Source organism: Giraffa tippelskirchi, chromosome 5 (assembly GCF_054371585.1).
Source record: "Giraffa tippelskirchi isolate mGirTip1 chromosome 5, T2T-mGirTip1v1.2.pri, whole genome shotgun sequence".
Lineage (NCBI taxonomy): Eukaryota > Metazoa > Chordata > Mammalia > Artiodactyla > Giraffidae > Giraffa > Giraffa tippelskirchi.
The window spans coordinates 102,263,180-102,286,336 of record NC_137279.1 but is presented as its reverse complement, the minus strand read 5'-3'; the positions used below and the strand labels follow the sequence as shown (position 1 = coordinate 102,286,336).

General features: G+C 44.1%; 1 protein-coding gene and 1 long non-coding RNA gene across 2 annotated transcripts in view; one reads left to right on the top strand and one right to left on the bottom strand.

The window, feature by feature from the left end:
- The window catches only part of LOC145504771 (uncharacterized), a 375,749-nt gene that overhangs the window by 195,528 nt on the left and 157,064 nt on the right, over positions 1-23,157 (top strand). Inside the window, exon 3 of the long non-coding RNA XR_014052470.1 lies at positions 1,158-1,382. This is a non-coding gene — a long non-coding RNA (uncharacterized LOC145504771). The remainder of the gene's footprint in view (positions 1-1,157; positions 1,383-23,157) is intronic.
- Positions 4,726-23,157, bottom strand: part of LOC145504749 (NBPF family member NBPF19-like) — a 251,607-nt gene continuing 233,175 nt past the window's right edge. Inside the window, exons 112-122 of the mRNA XM_081486056.1 lie at positions 23,040-23,091; positions 22,222-22,397; positions 20,918-20,969; positions 19,816-20,030; positions 18,577-18,628; positions 17,759-17,934; positions 16,700-16,751; positions 15,743-15,909; positions 12,006-12,233; positions 9,801-10,001; positions 4,726-5,862 (exon numbers count right to left, since the gene is read on the bottom strand). Of these exons, the coding sequence (XP_081342182.1) occupies positions 9,952-10,001; positions 12,006-12,233; positions 15,743-15,909; positions 16,700-16,751; positions 17,759-17,934; positions 18,577-18,628; positions 19,816-20,030; positions 20,918-20,969; positions 22,222-22,397; positions 23,040-23,091 (1,220 nt within the window). The 3' untranslated portion in view covers positions 4,726-5,862; positions 9,801-9,951. The remainder of the gene's footprint in view (positions 5,863-9,800; positions 10,002-12,005; positions 12,234-15,742; positions 15,910-16,699; positions 16,752-17,758; positions 17,935-18,576; positions 18,629-19,815; positions 20,031-20,917; positions 20,970-22,221; positions 22,398-23,039; positions 23,092-23,157) is intronic.

The following is a 23,157-nucleotide window of genomic DNA, read 5'->3' as shown; positions in this document are numbered from 1 at the left end:
TAACATTTTGCACAAACAGAAACCAGAGATTCTTAGAAAAATGACTGAGTCCAGGTGAGGAACAGAAAATCTTCAGGATAAAAGAGAAGCACCTCTTCATACTGTTATCAAGAAAGGTCTCAAATACTATTAGAAACTTTTCAAAAGAATTGAGGAGCCAGCTTAAAGTCACGTTCACTGCCAAAAGAGAGATAATTTGAGTATTGGTAAGAGCTATATTGCAATGAATTGAACTACTTCACGGTGTTTGCAAGTTTGAATTCATATTAGCACACAGGGGTAAAAAAGAAATAAAGGAATCGGTGACCACAGAGGATTCTTGGGGAAATGCTCATTAAGCTGCAGTTTTCTTTACAGAAGCTACCACTAAGTAACTACATAGTATTTGGTCTTTAGGAGAAGTTTCTTTTCATGCAAGTATTCCAGTTAAATACTACATGATGATGGAATATCACCACTTAGTGCCACATAATCAGTTAATGGATTGAGAAGTCTTGAACTGAAAGGACTGGTAATACTATTTGAAGAAACACACAGAACTTGATGGGCCTCCTCCTCAGAGAGTGCACACCACTTCTGAAGAAGTCTTGCTAGGACTGCAAGTGTGAATCTCATCAGTCTCTGCATCTACAGGTCCAAACTAGGGACCACTAGACATATGGCTGTCAAATAGTTACAAAGGAGTAGGACGGAGGACCTGGATTTTAATTTATAATTCATGTGAGTGTAACCTTAAAAGTTGGAGACATGCACAATATTTTTCTATTAAACACAACTTGAAAACATTGGTAGAATTGTATTTCCTTTGTGTGTGCGCTCAGTCGCTCAGTCTTATCCAACTGTTTTGGGCCCATGGATCATATCTCGCCAGGCTCCTCTGTCCATGGGATGTCCCAGGCTAGAATACTGGAGTGGGTTGCCATTTTCTATTCCAGAGGATCTTCGTGACCCAGGGATTGAATCTGCGTTTCTTGTGTCTCCGGCATTGGTAGGCGAGTTCTTGGGAAGCCCCATATTTCCTTTAAAGTATATATAGCATTCTCAGCTATGTAGGAGATTATTTTTCCATTATTGTGTTCTTATACTTTTTAGTTGTCAATGTGGTTGCTAGAAAATTTTAAACTACGTGTGTGACTTGCATCTTTGTTACATTACAGCACTGCTCTATATTCTACCACCAAAAAGGAAGAATGAAGGAGAGAAACATTTATTAAAGTACCTAGTATACAATTTAGACTGTGGGAATGCTACAGAAAAACCAAGTCCGTTTCTTCAACAAATGAATGAGTTAAAGCGGAAATCAGGACAGCAATAGACCAAGAGAGATGGAGAGTGAGTGAGAGAGAGAGCAAGGAAGGGAGGAAGGAAAGAAGAAATTGAAGGTAAGCATACATGTAAGAGACTTAAATGCTTTATCTTAGTGATTATACTTTGTGGACTTTATTTGCCTCCAAAAAAGAATACTAACGTAGAAACAATAATGGAGGAGGGGGGCTTCCCTGGTTAAGAATTTGCCTAGCAGTGCGGAGGACACGGGTTTGATCCCTGGTCCAGGAAGATCCCACATGCTGTGGGGCAACGAAGCCCACAAGCCGCAACAACTGAGCACATGGGCAGCAACTCCTGAAGCCCAAGAAACCGGCAAACCACAACAAGAGAGTGGCTCCCCCTCTCCACAGCTAGACAAACCCTGCGCCACGCTATGAAGACCCAGGGCGGCCATAAAGAAAGAAAGAAATTAAAAAAAAAAAACCTATGTGATCAAATAAGCTGAAAAAATGCTGCATGGTAGACAATGGAACATTTGAATAGTCTTTCATGATATTAAAGATTTTGAATTAATTTATGATTATAATGCCGTGATGATATACTTTCAAAAAGAGTTCTCATTTAGGGGAAACACGCAGACATAATTATAGATGAAACATGATGTCTGAGATTTCCTTTTAAAAAGACAGGAAAAGGTAAGTGCATGGATTGTAGTAAGACAGTATAAGCTGGTAATTGTAGACCATGCTTGACAAAGATGGGAGGGTTCTGTTGTGTCTATTTTGTGTACTATTCAAATTTGAGATTTGAAAAAGAATGATAGGAGAACACAGGTCCACCTAGAATAATAGCAGCTGAATCTCTCAACATACAATTCCAAGGGCTAGGGACTAACAGAGAGAGTCAAGGACACCATTCAAAACCCTGCGCCAAACAACCAGGGACCAGAGAACACTGTGGACAGGACTTGGTTTGTATTCAGCTGGGTCTGGGAGGCACACAGCAGCGGAGGGATCAACAAACACCCTGCACATAGGGCAGAGCACGGCACGGAGGAGGACTCCCGACAGAGCTCAGGTAAAATAACTCACAGAAAGAGCATGTGGATAAACTCAGGGGGATGTCTGAGACCTGGTTGGCTCTAGCTCTGGTGACTGGGGAATTGATAGGAAGGGGTTCAACAGTGCAGAGAACCAGAGGGTGACAATCTTGAGGAGGCACAATTACTGGGATCAGGTGTGAGACCAAGCTGAAGGGAGCATCCTTTGGATACTCGTGGTGATGAAAAAAGAATGGTGCAACTGGCAGAAATTAAAGGTCCTACTGGAAGAAACAGAATCCCCAAATCAAGAGACACACCATGCCTTTCCCCCAAGCCTTAACTCTGCTAGAGTAATTGCACAAGACAGACCTAGAACAAAGAAATCAGCTAAGCCACTCACAGCACTAATCCCTTCTGACCTGGAACAACTGTTTCTCATTCAGGTAACCTAGTCATGTGAAAATGAAAACTATAGAGCAGACATTTCTTCCAAGGTGACAGAAGAAAAAAGTGTAAAATGAGAGTCAAAAATTTCAGCAAATGAAAAGATTGCCTCAAAATCAATCAAAACACATTGGAAAATGTAAAATGGCATCCATATTTTGAACTGATCTGAACAAAGCATTCAAAGATACATACACATGGAAAAAACTTCAATATTTTATGTAAGAAACACAGAACGTGAGATACAAGTGTGCAGGAAAGAAGAAATGAGAAATTGGAACTGGCAGAGATTTAAAAAATTGAAGGTAAAGAAAATCCTTTGAAAAAAAAAGGCTAAATGACAAGGTACATAGAGAACATATTTATCGAAACATATCAGGGACACTGCATGAAAAATGAAAGCATCAAACAGAATAGAAATGAACAAAAGATAGTGAGAAAGGATCAGAGAGAAAGTCATAGAGACCTAGGGGATATAGACCTGGAACGGTCAGTTCTAAGACCTATCCTAGTAGAGCTGAGAGACTTTTTTTGAAAAAGAAAAATGGTCCTGAAGCTCCAGACCACCCTTTGCCCTCAGTGAAGAAAAATCAATTTACATTCTGCATCTCAGCAGAACTTATAAAGTAAACATTATTTTTTTAAAAAAGTCAATAGAACTCATTGTGGACAAGTTCTTTATATTTAGCCAAGCTGTCTGTGCTGTATTAAAGCAACAGAAAACAAGTATTAAACATATCAAACTTAAGGAATCCTCAGTCCATCATGAGAAATCTTTAAAGACAAACTCTGCTCATCAAGAATTGACAGGAAACTATGGGTTTTGTACATCTGGTCATCACTGAATATATGTGATTGTAGATTTAAGCCACTGTGTCGTGGGCCCTGCCCTGGGGGCAGCCTAGGTACACCCTCAAACTTCTGCAGGGAGGCTGCTAGTACTCCCAGAGTGGGACAGCCATCTTGTGCCACCAGGGGGTCGAAAGGACCCAGTGGGCCCCTCCTCCAGCTCCTACCTCTATCCTACCAATTAGCACATTAAAAAAAAAAAAAGCTAGGAAAAATACAGTATATAAAGGGTAAGACAGAAGGAAAAAGCAGAACAATGTCCTTGATCTTCACAGTAGTAAAAAGTTGATGTTGATAGATAACATTTAAAATGTTTTAAATATTAGAAATGAGACAAAATACTAAAGGACTAACGTGTCAGAAATTTTAGTGCACTAACTAGCTACCAGGCCTTCCAAATCCCAAGCAAAACACACAGACACAAACAAATATGCATACACAAATAAAATAAAATAACAGAGAAAGAAACACAGAAGATACAATCTACTACAAATGGTAAACATAGATTAAAAGATGCGAGAGGTGTTTAAGATACAAAACTGAATAGGGAGAAACAGAGGGGCTTCCCTGGTAGTAGCTCAGCTGGTAAAGAATCTGCCTGCGATTCAGGAGACCCCGGATCGATTCCTGGTTTTGTAGGATTCCCTGGAGAAAGGACAGGATACCCACTCCAGTAGTCTTGGGCTTTCCTGGTGGAATCTGCCTGAAATGGTGGACACCTGGGTTCGATCCCTGGGTTGGAAAGATCCCCTGAAGTAGAGCATGGCAACCCACTCCAGTATTCTTGCCTGGAGAATCCCCATAGACACAGGAACCTGGCGGGCTACAGTCCGTGGGGTTGCAAAGAGTCGCACACAACTGAGTAACTAAGCACAGCACGGCACATGAGAAACAAGAGTATTTATATGAATAAAATCAATCATGTTAATAGTGGACTGTGGATGGGAGAGGGGTGGGAAGGAGGTTCAAGAAGGAGGGGACATATTTATACTTATGTTTGATTCCCATTGTTGTATGGCAGAAACCAACGCAACATTCTAAAGCAGTTAGCCTCCAATTAAGAATACATTTAAGAAAATAATGGATTATAACACTGAATTTTAAAAAAGCATGAGCTTAAGTTGAAACTCAAAAATATTTTTAATAATATGTTAGGGGTAGGGATTGTCTTTTCCATAGCACAATGCTGGCTATACCACAGATATGAAATTGACACACATCAGGGACCAATAAAGGATGGTAAACTTTTTACAGAAGGAGCACCATAGAATACGATATTCATACACTCTCAAAAGCCCACTAATCAAATTACTCATTACAGACACAAAATCTGCCTTTTCAATGAACAGATCTTATCAGCCTCTGCATAACAGTGTTCAATGTTAAAATAATAATCGTGGAGACAGGTAAAGTGGACACTCTTAACCTCCAAACAGGCTGCGCTAGGAAGCACACAGCATGTGCTAGATGTGTTCTTGGCAAAAAGGGTTTACCTGAATTTAATCATGAGGAAATGATCAGACAACTGCAAAAGGTAGACCTTTGAGTAGACAACTGACCAATCCTCTGCAAACAAGTCAATGTCACGACCATCAAGGACAACTACAAAAAGGTGAGGAGATGTTTGAGGTTCCAAAGGACTAAAGAAATACAGGAACACAATCTTTTTAGTCCTTTGGAACCTACAACATCTCATCTCCTTTTTGTGGTTGTCTTTTTGGGGCAAACATCGACTGTTTGAAAAAAGACAGGCCAGTTGTCTGGTTCAAAGTCTAAATTCTGCAGTTATCTGGTATCTACCTCAATATTAAACACAGGATAAACACTTGAAGCAAGAACAATGTATAGTAAATGCTGTCTGCTTTGAGCACAGTCCATCCGGTGGCAAAGAATGACCGGGTTGATATGTTGTCTTCTTCTAATTGTTCCCATGCTGGTGTGTGGAGGATGAATATTTAGAAGAGCAAGAGTTAAGGTCTTTCCAAACTGTGTGTCCATCAAAGCATCGATCACCTTACTGAGGATTACATGCGGAGGCTGATGACTGGGATTACTCCCATCAATTCTGTCCCTTGGAGTGTGGAGAGTGGTCGTTGGTTGGGACGTTCGTTCTCAGGAAAGGATCCCTCTGGCGTTGCTGAGGTTGAAATTGAGTTGCTGTGGTTGAGTTTTTTTTTCATCAAATGGAAAAGGTACATATTATAGTGTGGTTTCTCAAATTGACGATATCTTTTCTTAGTTCCTAACGTAATTGGTATCTGTGAAAGACAGACAGAGAGAAGAAATGTGAGTCTTTGTTAGACCCTGCTGAGCCTGGAGGGATGGCAACATGGTGACTGGGGCCAGGGGCAGACAGAGCTCCTGTTGACAGGACGAGCTGAAGGGAGAGCCACAGGCTGGCTGGAGAGGAAAGTGAGGTCCATGATTTCGAAGGAATACCTCCCTAAACTTTCACCTAGCCTGTGGTGCAGCATCTAAGGACCCTTGTCCTCACCCCACCTGTGCTTGGGGATATCTCAGCTCAGAGCTTCTTCAGAGCCTCATCTGGATCCCTACCACTCAATACTCAACGGTCATTTCACTCTTGAATCCCCTTCATCTGTATGCTTTCCCACACGTTCAGGGATGGATGTGCTGAGCATCCCTCAAACACAATTAGAAACAGACTGCTATGGGAGCAGAGGATCCTCAATTGAGAAAGACACCCTCTTCTTACCTCTGCAGCCCCGCCTTCTGAGGAGGAGAAGCAGGCTACCGGAGAGTCCTGGAATGTGAGCACCAATAGGGACCTCAGAATGTATCCAAGTCCAGTTTCATAATTTACAGAGGAGGAGCTAGGTTTTCAAGGGTCTAAGGACTATCCAAAACCACATGACTTGTTACTGACAACCCAGGCCACAGGCCCTTCCTATATATTTGCGGGAAGGGAGAGGAGAAGGGGAAAAGCTCCAATCTGGAGGAGTCAACAGTTAATAGAGGCTGTTTGGTCATCCTCCTGGGCAGGAATAAGGCTTTCCAGGGAAATCCAGCTCCAAAGAGACTGAGGAATGAATGGAAAGGAATGACTGAGGAATGAATGAATGGAAAGGGGAAACTCAAAATAAAATTAGTGAAAAGAGAGCAGGGAGTGTCACTGTGTCTCAACCCATTTGCATCCCATGGACACCAAAATGCTATGGAGGTGATTTCATGCTGGATCTTCCTTAAGGCATTTCTAGGAATATCCTTGACATCTACACAAATAAAACTCTGAAGTGAAAGAGGGTTCAGTTTAGTTATCCTAAATTCTCATCAACTTTTCCTCAAACTTTTCTCAAAGAAAGAGTCTCTACTAGTATTTTATGCTGGTGTATAGAAAAACATCCAGGAAAACATCTACTTCTGCTTTATCGACTAGGCCAAAGCCTTTGACTGTGTGGATCACAACAAACTATGGAAAATTCGTAAAGAGATGAGAATACCAGACCACGTTACCTGCCTCCTGAGAAACCCGTATGCAGGTCAAGAAGCATCACTAGAACGGGACATGGAACATGGACTGATTCCAAACTGAGAAAGGAGTATGTCAAGGCTGTATATTGTCACCTTGATTATTTAACTTATACCCAGAGTGCACCATGCGAAATGCTGGGCTGGATGAAGCACAGCTGGAATCAAGATTGCCGCGAGAAATATCAATAACCTGAGATATGCAGATGACACCACCCTTTTAGCGGAGAAAGAAGAGGAACTACAGAGCCTCTTGATGAAAGTGAGTGAAGAGTGAAAAGGGTGGCTTAAAACTATGCATTCAAGAAAAAGAAGATCATGGCATCTGGTCCCATCACTTCATGGCAAAGACATGGGGAAACAATGGAAACAGAGACAGATGTAATTTTCTTGGGCTCCAAAATCATGGCAGATGGTGACTGCAGCCACGAAATTAAAAGACGCTTACTCCTTGGTAGAAAAGTTATGAGAAACTGAGACAGCATATTAAAAAGCAGAGACATGACTTTGCCAACAAAGGTCCATCTAGCCAAAGCTACGGTTTTTCCAGTAGTCATGTATGGATGCGAGAGTTGGACCATAAAGAAAGCTGAGTGCTGAAGAATTAATGCTTTTCAACTATGGTGTTGGAGAAGACTCTTGAGAGTCCCTTGGACTGTAAGCAGATCCAACCAGTCCATCCTAAAGGAGATCAGTCCTGAATATTCATTGGAAGGACTGATGCAGATGCCGAAGCTTCAATACTTTGGCCACCTGATGTGAAGAGTTGACTCCTTAGAAAAGACCCTGATGCTGGGAAAGACTGAAGGCAGGAGGAGAACGGGACAAGAGAGGAAGAGATGGTTGGATGGCATCATCGACTCCATGGACACGAATGTGAGCAAGTTCTGGGTGTTGGTGATGAACAGTGAAGCCTGGCATGCTGCAGTCCATGGGGTGGCAAAGATTTGGACAGAACTGAGCAACTTAACTGAACTGACAGAAGGGCATGTCAAAGGATCAATATAGCAGGATAAGGCCTAATATTCATTATGGGGCTTTTGTATCAAGGATAGATTCCATGAAAAATAACTTGTCGAATCTGCTGTTCTGAGCCAGTTAGTAGTCTGTGAAACAAGTTTAGTGAATAGCTAACTGCATGTGGCATTTTAACAGTAGAAAAGGAAACACTAAATTTTATTCTTGTGGCAAGGTGGGGGTTGATTTTATACTTTGGGGTCTATGTAATGTTTTTTTCTTTGTTTTATTGTATCTTTTACTATAAAAATTGTGAGAAACTTGAATCCAAACAGAGAGATTATATATCTAACTTAACTATCTACGTCTCTTTTTTTCTCTTTTCTCTTCTCCAGGCTCTACAAAACAGTTCTGTTGAGAGAAAAATGCAAATTCCCTTACTTGTTACTATTCAGCTTTTTGAGGAAGCAGCCACTCATAGGCCACTGCCATATTGGTTCCTTGTATCCTATCAGATCCACAGTCCTTCTAATCCTTGAGGCATATTAGCAGAGCTTTGATATCCAAAGCTCATCCCCAGAACTTTAAAATCAGAATTTCAATGGATTGGGTGTAGGCATCCATGTTACCTCAAAACTCAACCCGTTTTCATTTTACAACAGCATGATTTAGAACTACACACTAGACCACCTACACTATTTCACACCAGTCTTTTTATTTTCTCCTTCTAATCCAACATGGACTTCTCTCCACTGGCCCTAAAGATGTTTTGGTCTTTCTCTGTTACTCGCATATAAATAATTGGCTTTCTCAATTGCATTGTCTGAAGCAATGATTATCTTTATTCGCATGTATCTCCCTGGGTCTTCATAAACGTGGCCCAAAGTTAATTCAGTACAATGCTGTCCTACATTCCCTGGCCTCAGATTTCAACTCAGCTCATTTTTCTGGGCTTTTACTAATATGGAGAAGGAATCATGTGAGTAAACTGGAGAGGTCTGAATACCTGTCCATCTCATGCCCTATGTATTTTGAAAACCTGGCTTCTGTATCTCCTTTCCCCCAAAGTCCCTTTAGGGAGCCATTTACTGTCCTCCACCTAATGCCAGCTCCAGGGAGTTCCTGCAAGTCCCCTGCACATTAGCAAAGTTCTGCCTATCAGAGGCTGTGGGGAGTCATGACTCAGGTGAGTGCAGCACTCCTACCTATGACCCAGGGTCTTATCTTATTTTAGTAATGAAGGCCTTTTCCTTCAGTTCCAGTGTTTCTTATTCAGGTGCAAAAGCTGAGGGTTAAGGGCTGTCCTAGCTACTTTCCTCCAGAAGCCAACTCACATGCGAGTGATTCCTTAAGACACGATCCTGAAAGAAAGAGGCAGTGGACTTGGAGGCAGGGGCAGGGAAAGTAAGGTGAAGAAACCAAGAATGTGTGTGATTTAAGGCCAATGTTTTCAGTGGCTTAAATGCTGCTATTCTGATGAGGAGGACCACGGATCTGGGCTTCCTTGTGGCTAATAGGAAAGGTCAGAGGGAATATGAGGATGGCAGCAGTGGGAAAACAGTAGAGGTCCGAGTGGAAAGAGGAGATTGAGATGGAAGGGCACTGCAGGGTGGCAGCCCCCATGGAAAAGAGAGGAAAGACCACACAGAGGTAGTGTCAGCTGTTGAGTGAACAAATGAGGAAGAGAACAATTAGTGGGAGATTTAGCCACAACAGATAATGAGCATAAGGTAGAAGTACATGGAATTACCATTGTTCCCTAAGCTTGAAGGCCAGGGAATCTGCATGCCAGTCTCCACTTGCCAAACAGCAGTTTTCTTTTGATAATCTTCTCCTTCAGGACACTTAAGCACTTCATCTTGCTACACACTGGATGCACGTGTGCGCCTGCTGCGGCGCCCTCACCTTCCAGCTTGGGAGGGGTTCTTCATTCTGATGGAAGCATCCAGCTCTGAAGATAAAACCACAACCAACAGGATCCATTGTTAATCATGATTTACGAAGACTTACTCCTTCACCCAAGGAGGACATCAGGTACAGAAAGTGTCCAGGAACAAGAAAGGCCATCTGAAAGCCCATGGGTAGGTGAAGACAATGGGGATAGTTTTATATTTTCTTTTTTGCTGATCTTCCTTATACTACCCAGGATTGTTAAGTGTGCCACAGGGCAAACATGCTTCCGGATGCCAAAAATGAGCCAAGAAGAATAAAACGGATGACAACAGAAATTCCTAGGTAGAAAAGACAAAGGCAAGAAACTCCTACAGGATGCAGTTTGTACTGTTGGCTGGGAAGAGATGAAGCAAAGTCAAAATTGAAGGAAAACCTCATGAGAGAAAAGAAGTGGGGAAGTGTAAATTGGAAGGATTTTTAATGTGCATGAATATAGACTTCATATATATGTAAACACACTACATATGATATGTATATATAATTTAAATAAGACATAGACGATATGATAAAAATGGAAGAAGACTCACAAGTGAGTGTGTTTGTGATGGAATAAATGAGTGAAGGATTGGAGCTATTGAATGGGTCATTCTATTGGCTTCCTGATAAGTTGAACTTGGAAAACAAAATAGAAAAATAAGAAGAAGGAGCAAGAAGCTCTGTTTGGTGACAGGAACTAGGAGATATGAGCAGTGGGTGGGAGCCACAGTGTGGAGGGGTGTGAAAGTAAAGGGCATTAAAACTACCCTTTGCTGCAAAATCTGCTGTGAAGCCTGGGTTTATGCTCAGGACTCCGTGGGAGGTGAGCAGGAAACAGAGTGACCGAGCCAGTGAGGTTCAGTCTTGGCTGAGAATGTGGGAGGCCAAGCACAAGAAAAGGAGACACGAGAGGGAAGAGAAGACAAGAAACACCGCAAGACCTAGTGGCTCTTGTCAGGCTCTGCATCCCGGCCCTCCCTGGGCACTTTCCTTGAGACTCTCCATGCTGCCACAAGGCGTCTCCTTCTTATCTCACCTCTACCTGAGGACATGGGTCTCTCCTTATTCCTCAGATGAGGCCACAGCCTGAGGGATGAGCACCAGGTCGAGTCAGGGTCCAGGGGACGATGTGGAGAGCAATGGAGGGTAAGGATGAATACGTCCCAGATGAAATGGATGTGAGGGTCTGAAAGCTCTTTTAAGGAAATTTGAACAGATGTGGACCCAGAGGAGAGGAAAACTAGGAGACGGACATGGAGATGAGTGGAGAGAAGGACTTAAATGGAGTATCGTAAAAGGGACAGGTGGGTGCACTTCAGAAATGAGGGTAGCCCTTTATTCTAAAATGAAGGTACAATGAGGAAAATCAATTGGATATGAAAAGCAAACATGGGACTGAGTTGCAGGGCCAGTGTTTACACTCCTACTGAATGTTGCTAATACACTGTTACTGAGAGCACCCAACAGGAGTAAATCGCCTTGATGACACATGTTGAACGAAGAGGAAAACATTGCCAAGCTACCTTTCTGAGAAAGCAAGGGAAGATGGGGTCTAGAGAAAGGGTAGACCATAAAGCCTATGCTACCATAGAGGAAACAACCATTGTGCAATGATTTTGTAAGTGTTAAAGCACCAGAAAGACACAACGCTTAGATATTCTATATTCATAGTGGTTATCAAACAAATTTTAGTGAATCAGACACTCTGGACATTATGTTGTTTACAATTCCCAACAATCATGCAAAGGAGAGAATTTTTCAAGTGTTCAGATGAGGGACGAGAGAGGTAAATACCTAGGAAGATAAACAACGTGGCTCAGTTAAACAAGCAGGAATATGCAGAACCAGGGCCTGAGGCTGAGCTGCTCCTGAGGCCCAGGTTCTTGCTCACCTCATTCTGGTAGAGGGTCACAGGTTTCAACTGGGCCGACAGCGGGCATGGGAGAGGCCCTCTGCCTCCTTCACCCACAGCTGTGTGAGGACCAGTACATGGACCAGAGCTTTCGAATCCCCTTTTCTTTCTTACCCAGAAAGAGTGGTCCTTGGTTTCCAGAATCAGGGTTGGTGGGAAAGCCCCGGGTGGTGGAAGAAAGACCAAGCATGGCTTTGCTGTCACCACAGTCAAAGTGCTGGTCCAGCTGCCGCTGCAGACAATTGGTCACGTGGGTGCTTTCCTGAAGCTGTGCTTGTGGAGTTTGCACCTCTGACCCTGGGAAACTCACAGGCCCCTGGTGACAGTCCACCCAGGGGTCACCTGAAAAGAAAGGAGGGTTCAGGACCAGTGGAAGCTTTTCCTTGCTAAGTCCTCTCTGGACACCCATTTCTACCGTCCTTGCCCATGAGTGAAACCACCCAGAAACCCAGACAACAAAGGCAGACATCGATGTGAAGAAGATGCCATATTTCTGGCTGTGACTGGGGTGGTGAGAAGGCAGGTGCCAGGCTGCAATTTCTTGAAATGAGAAATCAGACACTTGAGTCTAGAGGGTTTGGGTGACACAGGAGGTCAAGCCTCGTATTCTGTTCTTAGCCTCAGTCTTGTAACCTAGAGAAAAGGATCTAGACAAGCCTCTAGGCATGGGGGGAGAAAGAGTTGTCGATATCTGCCCACAGGAATAAAAGAACAGGGAGAGACATATGGCCTGAAGGCTTCAGGTACTACTAGAATTTGAGCTGAAAGAGAGAGTACACGCCAGACCCTTTTGAACTTCCTTGCTTGAAATTTTCGCCTATGCTTTCACTCAACCATACATGTATATATAGAAGAAAATCTATTCCACATGGAGCAGACTGGGGGGTGCATGGTATTAGCAGCTAGGACTAGTGGAGAAGAGGTCTGAGACCCTCTTGGAAACACGCCTGTGTCTCTTTAGAGAGAGACACAATGTATACTCCTTCAATACACGTTCCTCCACTGGTGCCTGGACAGTGCTCCTAATGAAATCTGTTTCTATTTCTACTGTGAAATGAGGACATAGTCTCAGAACGTGGGCTAACCAAAGATATCAAGTACCCTCCTCAGGTCCAGGTCAGGCTCATGTGAGGTCACAGCCGCCAGGGCCTGCTCTACATTGCTGTGGGGCTCTCCTCTCACCTCCTGCTGATGCATCTGCACCCTCAACAAGGTTTGTTTAACTGTCTCTCATGGATCTCTTATCTCTTAGTCTTCCAGACAGCATCTGTGTCTGACTCTCCTCAAAGATTCATCCAACCTCCTTCTAACTGTTTTCTCTGATTCAGTCCTCTCCACGCTCTCAAAGGTCACCTGTCTTATCACCCCCCAATCCTGTTTTATCACATGTTCCTCAGTTGATGGAAATTCATCCTCCCTTATCTGCTCCACAGATCTAACCTCCTCACTCGCCTTTCCAGTGCTCCTGTCTTCTAGTCCCTCTTTCTTCTGCAACATCACTGCCCACAACTCCCTCTGCAAATCCTCCCCGGACTCAGGCTGGCCCCTTTCTGACCCCAGCCCTGCACCAGGAGCCTCTGCGAGCTTCCGGGGCTTCTTCCAAAAGCACTTCTCTCAGTCTGGTGTGCCCTTCATATTTCCATCAGGCCAAGTTCATTAATCATTCATCCTCCTATTTTAGGACACTTGATCAGATTTTAGGATAATTCATATTGGGTAAAGGGTAAATCCTCGTATAAAATTTGGTGTTTGAAAGAACTGTCAAAACTACATATCCCCTCATTCTCCAATGTTATTTTGAATCAATGTCTAGGATTGTTTTTAATTATCGTTGTGTAACTTCATCATCTAATTTTCTTTGTCTTTTCTTGAGAATGGGTTTTATTAGACCTATGCTTTGAGTATTCTTTCCATTGACAGAATATAAAATAACCGAACATTTTATCCAACATCAACAATTCTGCCCAATATTGCTAGTGTGGGGAAAGTCCTCCAATAGAAGATCAAGTTGTAATTTAAAAATCAGGTGTTTGTGTTGTTTCTGCAGGGTTTCTCCTTGTACAGAGAGGATGGGGTAGACCTGACTACTTGTACCCACATGGCTGCATAACAGCTATCCACACTGGACTCAGGTTATCATGAAACTCAAGACACAGGATGGATCCCTGTATAGTTTAGATATTCCATTCATCCATCTCGATCCATCTGTGGGGGATTTGGCCTTTCCCGGCCCACTGTGTACAATGGACTCGCAGGACTGGGCCATATCACTGACATCTCACTTCTGAGACACATGTCTGAGCCTCACTCATCCCCTTCACAGGAACCCACACCCGGCTGTCAGTGTTTCTGAGATAGAGCTCCACAGTTTTTTAATGGCTTCAGCACAGCCAAATTCAAGGTGTCCCTGGACCCATCGTGACAGCAGGTGACCTGGGGGCAGGAGGTGGGGACAGGTGTGGACTCTCACCCTGGCTGATTCTCCAGAGAGCCCCGTGGAGCTGTGGCTCCACCTGGAGGGGCTGGAGGAGCCGCTGGCTCTGCTCTCAGGACAGAGTGCACAGAGGGATAGGGAGCTGGCAGGTCTGAGTGAGGGACCACAGGGGTTCTCTGCAGCCCTCTGGCAACTTTATGTTGAAGATTAACATAGCTGCAAATCATTTGGTCGGGGCAAAGAGGAAAAGGTGAGCAACATCCTCTCTTAGTCACGGATGGTCCAACTACTGAGAGGAGAGGACACAGCCTGAGCCAGGGAGTCAGGCCCAGGAGAGGTCAGTGTCCCACCCGCCAGTGGCCAGGAGTCTGGGCCAAGTGAAGGGACCTTGCTGATCCTCAGCGCCCTCGGCTCCGCTATGAGACACCACAGGCACCTGAGAGGGTGCCTGGGAGGGCTGAATGGGGTGTAGTGCGCTTGGAGCTCACTTAGTAAGGAGCATGGCAGGCAACAGGGGCACAATAACTGTGTGTTCCCTTTCGGGTTTGCGAACTACTGTGATCCTGAGAAAGCCTTTGCTTCTCTGCTCCTCAGGGAAGAATGAGAAATAAGAAATCAAGATGATCTTATGAATCAAAGTCCTAACAATAAAAATACTTCTCCTAAAGAAAAAGTCAAAAAATAGCTCAAGAAGGATTTCATACTAGGTTTTCATTTCCATACCCTACGAACTGCTACCCAAGGGGACCTGGCTCATAAATTAGCTCAATACCCCTATCAGATACACAGGTTATGGATAGTTTCCATGCGGTTATGCCACTGAGATTGCATAAAACATTGAAACTATAACCCGCACGTGGAAGACTCCTTTTGGCTGCACAAAGGATGAAACACAAGGGTGTCTCTAGAGGATGGAACAACAGAGACAGATACTTGGCTTCATGGAAATGACAGGGCATAGGCAGATTTGATGTTCAGGAGCTAGTATCTAAATGCTTCAGAGGGAGGTTGGCAGCCCAGGGGTAAGAATCTAGAGCTGGGGAACAATAGAACATGCTACAAATATGGAGCAGATTGCAATCATGAATGAAAAGCCAGAGAACTTGCCAGAAACTTCAAGAAATAAAATTCGCAACAAAATGTCATGACTACAAGGATTCTTATCTTGATCAAAAGAGCTCTGTTACACAAATTCCTGCAGGTGAGACAGTGGTAGCTGAGATTCTGCCCTGATCCCTCCACTTGCCCTCTCTGGTCTGACGTGATACCAGAAGCCTGTGCTGATGAGATAAGTTCAGGTGACAGAGGGCAGCCTGGGGCAAGAAGAATGCAAAGGCTCGAGATGCCTTTTAAAAATTGAAACTGAGAACACAGTTCTAATCAACCTGAGCCTAGGAACCTGTCTGGGAGTACTCACCGTTTACACCTAGATCCAAGAAATCTTCTCTTGTCTCTGTTGGGAAGGAGGCACTTCTATAAGGATGACAGGAACCTGTCAGATGATGGCCACTAGAAGCAGCCAGATAACATTCATCCAGTGAGTCCGGCTGGACTTCATTCTCTTCTACCACGAGCTGATCCATACTGAGATTTGAGGGGTTGGGAGAGCAGATGGTTAAACAAGAGGGATTAGTCAACCTAGAGCCACAGCTGGTTTTGGTGGGAGGGTTAAGGGAGAGGTTGCAGAAAACAAATGGGGAGTCCCCTTAAAGGAGGTATAACAATCCCCCCCACCCACAACTCCCATCTGGGGTCTGAAGGCGCTTGCAAAGGGAAAGGGAGAGAGAGTGAGGGAGAGTGAGCATGAGATGCTCTGAGCACAGAGAAGAAATGAGCTCAGGAGGAAAATGAGCCACCCCAGGACACACAGTCATGTCACACACGTCCTCAGAACATAAAGGTGACTTCAAATACACCATAAGTTTTGTTGAAATTTACATGCTGCATCCAAATGAATACCAGCTCTGGCATCATAATGGACTCCTGGAAATCTTGTCTCCAAGACCAATATTTTTAATACTGCAATGTGACATGAATTTTTTTTTCCTAGATACTACCTTGCCATGAAATACCTGCCAAGGTCATAACACTAAAGACAGAGGCAGATAAGTATCGCATGCTGGTTTTCATAAGAAGGAGAGAACAGAGGAGTCCAAGAAATCCTGTGGCTGATCAGTAGCCCTGCTTCAACTGATTGCAAGTTACTATCATTGAGAGGGATTCATGAAGGGTGAAAACAGACAACCTTGTTCCAGGGACAATTTGTGGTTGTCTGAATGGAAGAAATAGGCATGTTCAGCGCTTTCTGATTCCCCTGCATGTGAGATGACCAAATGTCACCACTGATGTCAGACCCATGTTTCTCCATAGTTACCTAGAACAGATGATGTCTTGATCTTCCTTGTCCTCCAGATCAGCAAGATTTTCTGTGGATAAATTCAGACAAGTTGAGAAACACTTAGCAGATCTCATTGTGTAAATTAATAATCCACTGTCCAATACTGCCATGGGGACGACAATATCAGCACTGCGATGACAGGCTATTTAAGGAGGATATGCCAGATGCCTCCAGTTGGATCTCTCAGACTCTCCTTGGCTTGCTTTTCAGAGCCATCAGGCCAGATCTCCCTTCCCTGGTAGATTCTCACCACAGTATCCTCTTCCAAGTCTGAGTAAAAAGTTCAAGATTCATCTTCCCCACAGAGTCTGGGGAATAGCCCACAGCAATCGAGCAGAATATTGTCATACTCAGGCCTTTCTCATCATAAGCTGACTACTTTAGCAGAATGATGAGTGGAATGAACAAAACCTAGAATCACATGAATCCTAGTTGTTACACGGAACCTTCAGTCATTCATGGGGTGGGAAAATGCCAGGGCTCTGCCGTGCTTTGCAGAAACATACAAGCAAGGTGATGGGAGGGCTCTTTGCATCCTGGGGTGCAGATGCTTGGTTTGCTAAGACAAGCAATTTAGAGGAGACAGACACCGGGGATGACAGCAGTGACACCAGGGAAGCAACAAATCATTAAGGCTGTTAGCGCCTCTGGAAAGGCACAGAAATTCCAGGGACACTTGGGTATGGAGATGGGAGCATTGTGGGCAAGAAGAGACATTGCATTGGAGTCAGGAAAAAACAGTCATCTCCGGACACCTGCACACATACAAGTGAGTGAGTGTGTCACAATAGCCTTGAGTCCATGACCTAACTTGGGGCCGGACCCGCAGGCTCCACCTGAATGAAGAAGACAGCATAGCTCCCAGACCCACCTGATGTCTGTACTTAAAAGTCTACCACAGAGTCTCATCCAAATCACTGTCTACAGCGCTTCCAACAGGGATGACAAACCTCAGCACCCCAGAGGTGGGGAGTACGAAGCGTACAGAGTCTACCTGGGCATATAGGTGGAGTTCTATCACAAGAAAATACTCACTGGTTACATCCCGAGCATAAGACACATCCACGTCCTCAGGTGAGAAGATGGCATTGCTCCGATAAGGCCAGAAGGAGTCTGACAGATCAGGAAGAACTGAGTAAGTCAGGTAGTGTTCATCTAGAGAGTCCTGTGGGACTCCATTCTCTATCATCTGTGGCAGCTGTCTCTTGAACCTGGAGGGGAGGGATGGCAAAAGATTAAGCCAAGACTTATCAGAAACTGTACAGTCCTATCTGGTTTTGATGGAATGTTTGAGTGGTGAAGCCAAGGGTCTGATCCATGACAGGGAGAAAACTCTGTTTTGTGTGTGAGACACAGCGTGGTTTTACAGGGGCAGAAGAGAGAAAAAGCAGTAGGTGCTCAGTGGTCTGACCAAATAACAGGCTGATGAACAGACAGATTTCTCTGTGATGGTACAGTCACGCCTCACATACAGGGACACGGAGTAGTGGCTTTCACACTTACACTTACATGGCATTGACATTACTATGACACACATGCCAGCATGCTAACACCAAACATATAGCAGATATGCATCTCACTCTAGAAACCACACCTGATAGAAAAATTGAGTGCAAAAAAATCACTCTGACTTAGTTCACCTGGGTCGACTGACTTGGGTTTGAAACTTGACCAGTAAATAAGAAATTGGAAACAATATAAGTACCACAGTGAAAGCAGAGAACATTATGAAAAAGAATAATAGTGGTGGGCAAAACTGACGACACAATACATTCAGCACTTTCTGTCTTTCCCCGGATCAGAGGTCTGCAGAGGTTATCACTGTACAGGAGCCCACAGATATTCAAAATTACCTTGGGGCCACAACCGCTGCTCCTTTCAGGTCATCGTGACCATTCTGGTTTTCTGCAAGGAAATTAACAGAAGAGTTATGTCAGGCAAATGCCTTTCCAAAACGCCCAATCCTGTGCCTATCTTCAGAATGTGGTAACAGGCTATTGAGACAGAAATAATCCAGGAGGCCCTAGAATGAGCCTCAGAAGAAGGCACTGGGTTTCCTTCTTGAGCCATTGGACAAATTTCCTTGAGATGATATGTCATCGGCAGAGTATCCTGATCCCCAGTCTGTGCAAACAGCTAAATATATCCTTTTCCCCACAGTTCCTGGGGAACAACTTAATTATATCCTCAGCCTGCTATAATACTCAGGCTTTTTTCATCTGAAATGTTGTTTATTAATGGGATAAGTGATTTCACACTGAGATTAAATGGGAGTGGAATCCACACACCATCAAGTCAAATGAATCTCAAAGCTGCAAACAGAGGCCATTCATCAGGTTGGGAAGTTCCAGGGCCCTGTCTTCCCTCAGAGCTGCTGCTGCTGCTGCTAAGTCGCTTCAGTCGTGTCCGTCTGTGCGACCTCATAGACGGCAGACCACCAGGATCCCCCGTCGCTGGGATTCTCCAGGCAAGACACTGGAGGGGGTTGCCATTTCCTTCTCAATGCATGAAAGTGAAAAGTGAAAGTGAAGTCGCACAGTCGTGTCCCCATGGACTTCGCGACCCCATGGAGCCTACCAGGCTACTCCATCCATGGGATTTTCCAGGCAAGAGTACTGGAGTGGGTTCCCATTGCCTTTTCCGTTACCTCAGAGAAACATACCAAAAACTGACAGTGCGCATTACCTTCTGCTATCAGAAACTTCGAACAAGATAAGTCCAAGGAAAAGAGAGAGGCTATGGGTTGATAGACGTGAACGAAAGTCGTGACATCTCCAAAGAAATAAACAAGACTGCAAAAAGCCTTGGACAGGTGTAGGAACGCAGGGACATTACCCAGAAATGACAATTAAAGCATTTCCTGTGAGATAAGAGGTTCATTCTAAATTAAGAAGCCTTTGTACCTCCTGTGCCACAATTGCTAAGGTTCATGTGAGTCTGGCTGGACCTCCTTGGGTAGAGTGGTTTACCCAAGGGACAACCATGACAGGGAACTTAGAAAAGTTCATTCATAGAATGTCTCATTTTAAATGCAGGGTCTATCAAATGGGATCATTCTCCAAGTGGAGACTAACAGATATATCGAAGACTACCTGGGAGACCAGTCGGAATTTCATCCTCTTCAGCATGAGAGCAACCACAGGCTCCATCCATGGCAGACTCCACATTCTCTTCATCAAATGCAAATTTTCCATCACTGGAAGGCTGGTTGCAGGCAGAACCTTCCTGGAGAGTGGAAGGTACTGAAACACATTCATCTTGGGATTGCTGGAACACCACCTTCTTTTCAACATCCAGCAAGTTCACGCTGTGTCAGATGGAGAAGGGATGACAGAAAATTAAGAGGATTCGACCCCAAGCTATCTGGCTGGTTTTCATGACAGGCATTGAGTTTGCTCACAGAAAGCAAAAGGGCAGTCCCCTTAAGGAGGGAAGTAACTCCTCCTGATGTGGAGTGGAGTGTGGGTGCCATGGGGTGGGAGAGAGACAGCAGGTTCTCTGGGCACTGGGCACACAACCAGCGGTTGAAGGAGGAGATGGAATTTTCCGTACATGCTAACGTCACCACCGCCAGCACACCCGGAAGACAGGGACAGTGGTTCAAAGTTTTTTTCTGCACAGATTGTATTGATCTGGATATCCTGAGTCCAAGTGAACACAGCTTTTAAGAAGTTAAAGAAGTGCTTGAGTTTGGACTGTATGCCATTCAATTTAAAATTTTTTATTGGCACAAATATAGCTTCAAAATCAGTTTTTCAGAGTTGGAGAAAAAGGAGGTATAGAATAGATATTCTGCCTTCAAGAACTATTTGTTTCAACATTTTGTTGTAATATGAATATCGTTCTCTTTTCCTCCCTTGAAATCCAATATTTACCAACATGCTGATGCCAAACCAGTGTAAGACCCATAGGCTCTCACCCTACTTTAACCACTCAGGAGAAAACACACGAATACAGCAACTCCCAGGTTTAGTTATTTGACAAGGGTCAACCCACTGTACATTACTAAACTTGAAGGATTCAAAAACTGAAACGCACAAACTTGTGAAACATAAATAGACAACACTATTAAAGAGATAATTGCTGTTGAATGAATAGATGAAAGAGTTACATAGAGTACTTTCTATTTTTCTCTGGATCTGAGGTCTCCTGCTGTCACCACTGACATTCACAGCCCACAGATCTTCAAATTACCTGGGAAATGAGAGCTCTTGTCCACTCACTTGCTTGTGATCGTTTTCATTGTCTAGTAGGAAATTCAGAGACAGCAGGTCATGAGAAGCAAATCAGATCTCACACATATCTACTCAGGAAACACATATACAACAGGGACCTTAATATTCTAATTGTAAGAACATAATTCTTTAGCAAAGATATTCTAGGACACTTAAGTCATATGAGAATTAGACTGGACTGCTTCCAGACCCATCGAGGAAATTTGCTGCTTGATCTGGTATCTCTCCCAACAGCCTTTGTTCTGAGTCTGTATAAGCACTTAAAAATGTATTTTCCACAGAGATGCTAGAAAATGAGCTGAGTTATTTTCTAGAATTATTTCTATAGTGCTGCTTGGTCCCATCAGACTATGTGGCTGTTGATGGTTTAGAGGAATTTATACTTGAGACTAGAGTGATGGGTGAATTGTGAAAGCGTTAGCCGCTCAGTGGTGGCGGTCTCTTTGTGACCGCATGGACTATAGCCCACCAGGCTCCTCTCTGTCCATTGAATTCTCCACCCAAGAATACTAGAGTGGGTGCCATTCTCTTGTCCAGAGGATCTTCATGATACAGGGATTGAACCTGGGTCTCCTGCATTGCGGGCAGATTCTTTACCATCTGAGCCACCAGGGAAGCCCAGTGAAATCTATTAACCTTCAAATCAAAAAGAATCTTTGGTGCTACACAGAAACCATGACCATTTGAAGCTGGAGGAACTGCCAGAGCCCAGCCTTACTTCATGGAAACATCCAAGCAAGGCAATGGGACAGTTGTATCTGTCTTGGTGTCAGATACCATCTTAGCTAAGACCTGCCAACATCGAGAAAAGGGAGACTGGGGCTGAGCGCAGTAAAACACATGATGGAAATCACCTCTCCTTATAAAGAGGCAAGTCTGTCATCACTTCTGGAGAGGCCACGAACATTGACACAAATTTAAATCATTGCGGGGAATAACACACTGGCTCCAAACGAGTTCTGACAGACACCTCCTGTGGATTTCCAGCTGAGGTGGTTGAGAGTTGTCACAAGCGCTTTGTGTCAAATGCCTGATACTGGGGTCAGGGTGACAGAGACAAGCCCGGAGCCAAAAAATGAATGAGAGCTCCCTGACCCACCTGATGTCTGTACTTAAAAGTCTACCACAGAGTCTCATCCAAATCACTGTCTACAGCGCTTCCAACAGGGATGACAAACCTCAGCACCCCAGAGGTGGGGAGTACGAAGCGTACAGAGTCTACCTGGGCATATAGGTGGAGTTCTATCACAAGAAAATACTCACTGGTTACATCCCGAGCATAAGACACATCCACGTCCTCAGGTGAGAAGATGGCATTGCTCCGATAAGGCCAGAAGGAGTCTGACAGGTCAGGAAGAACTGAGTAAGTCAGGTAGTGTTCATCTAGAGAGTCCTGTGGGACTCCATTCTCTATCATCTGTGGCAGCTGTCTGTTGAACCTGGAGGGGAGGGACGGCAAAAGATTAAGCCAAGACTTATCAGAAACTGTACAGTCCTTTCTGGTTTTGATGGAATGTTTGAGTGGTGAAGCCAAGGGTCTGATCCATGACAGGGAGAAAACTCTGTTTTGTGTGTGAGACACAGCGTGGTTTTACAGAGGCAGAAGAGAGAAAAAGCAGTAGGTGCTCAGTGGTCTGACCAAATAACAGGCTGATGAACAGACAGATTTCTCTGTGATGGTACAGTCACGCCTCACATACAGGGACACGGAGTAGTGGCTTTCACACTTCCACTTACATGGCATTGACATTACTATGCCACACATGCCAGCATGCTAACACCAAACATATAGCAGATATTCATCTCACTCTAGAAACCACACCTGATAGAAAAATTGAGTGCAAAAAAATCACTCTGACTTAGTTCACCTGGGTCGACTGACTTGGGGTTGAAACTTGACCAGTAAATAAGAAATTGGAAACAATATAAGTACCACAGTGAAAGCAGAGAACATTATGAAAAAGAATAATAGTGGTGGGCAAAACTGACGACACAATACATTCAGCACTTTCTGTCTTTCCCCGGATCAGAGGTCTGCAGAGGTTATCACTGTACAGGAGCCCACAGATATTCAAAATTACCTCGGGGCCACAACCGCTGCTCCTTTCAGGTCATCGTGACCATTCTGGTTTTCTGCAAAGAAATTAACAGAAGAGTTATGTCAGGCAAATGCCTTTCCAAAACGCCCAATCCTGTGCC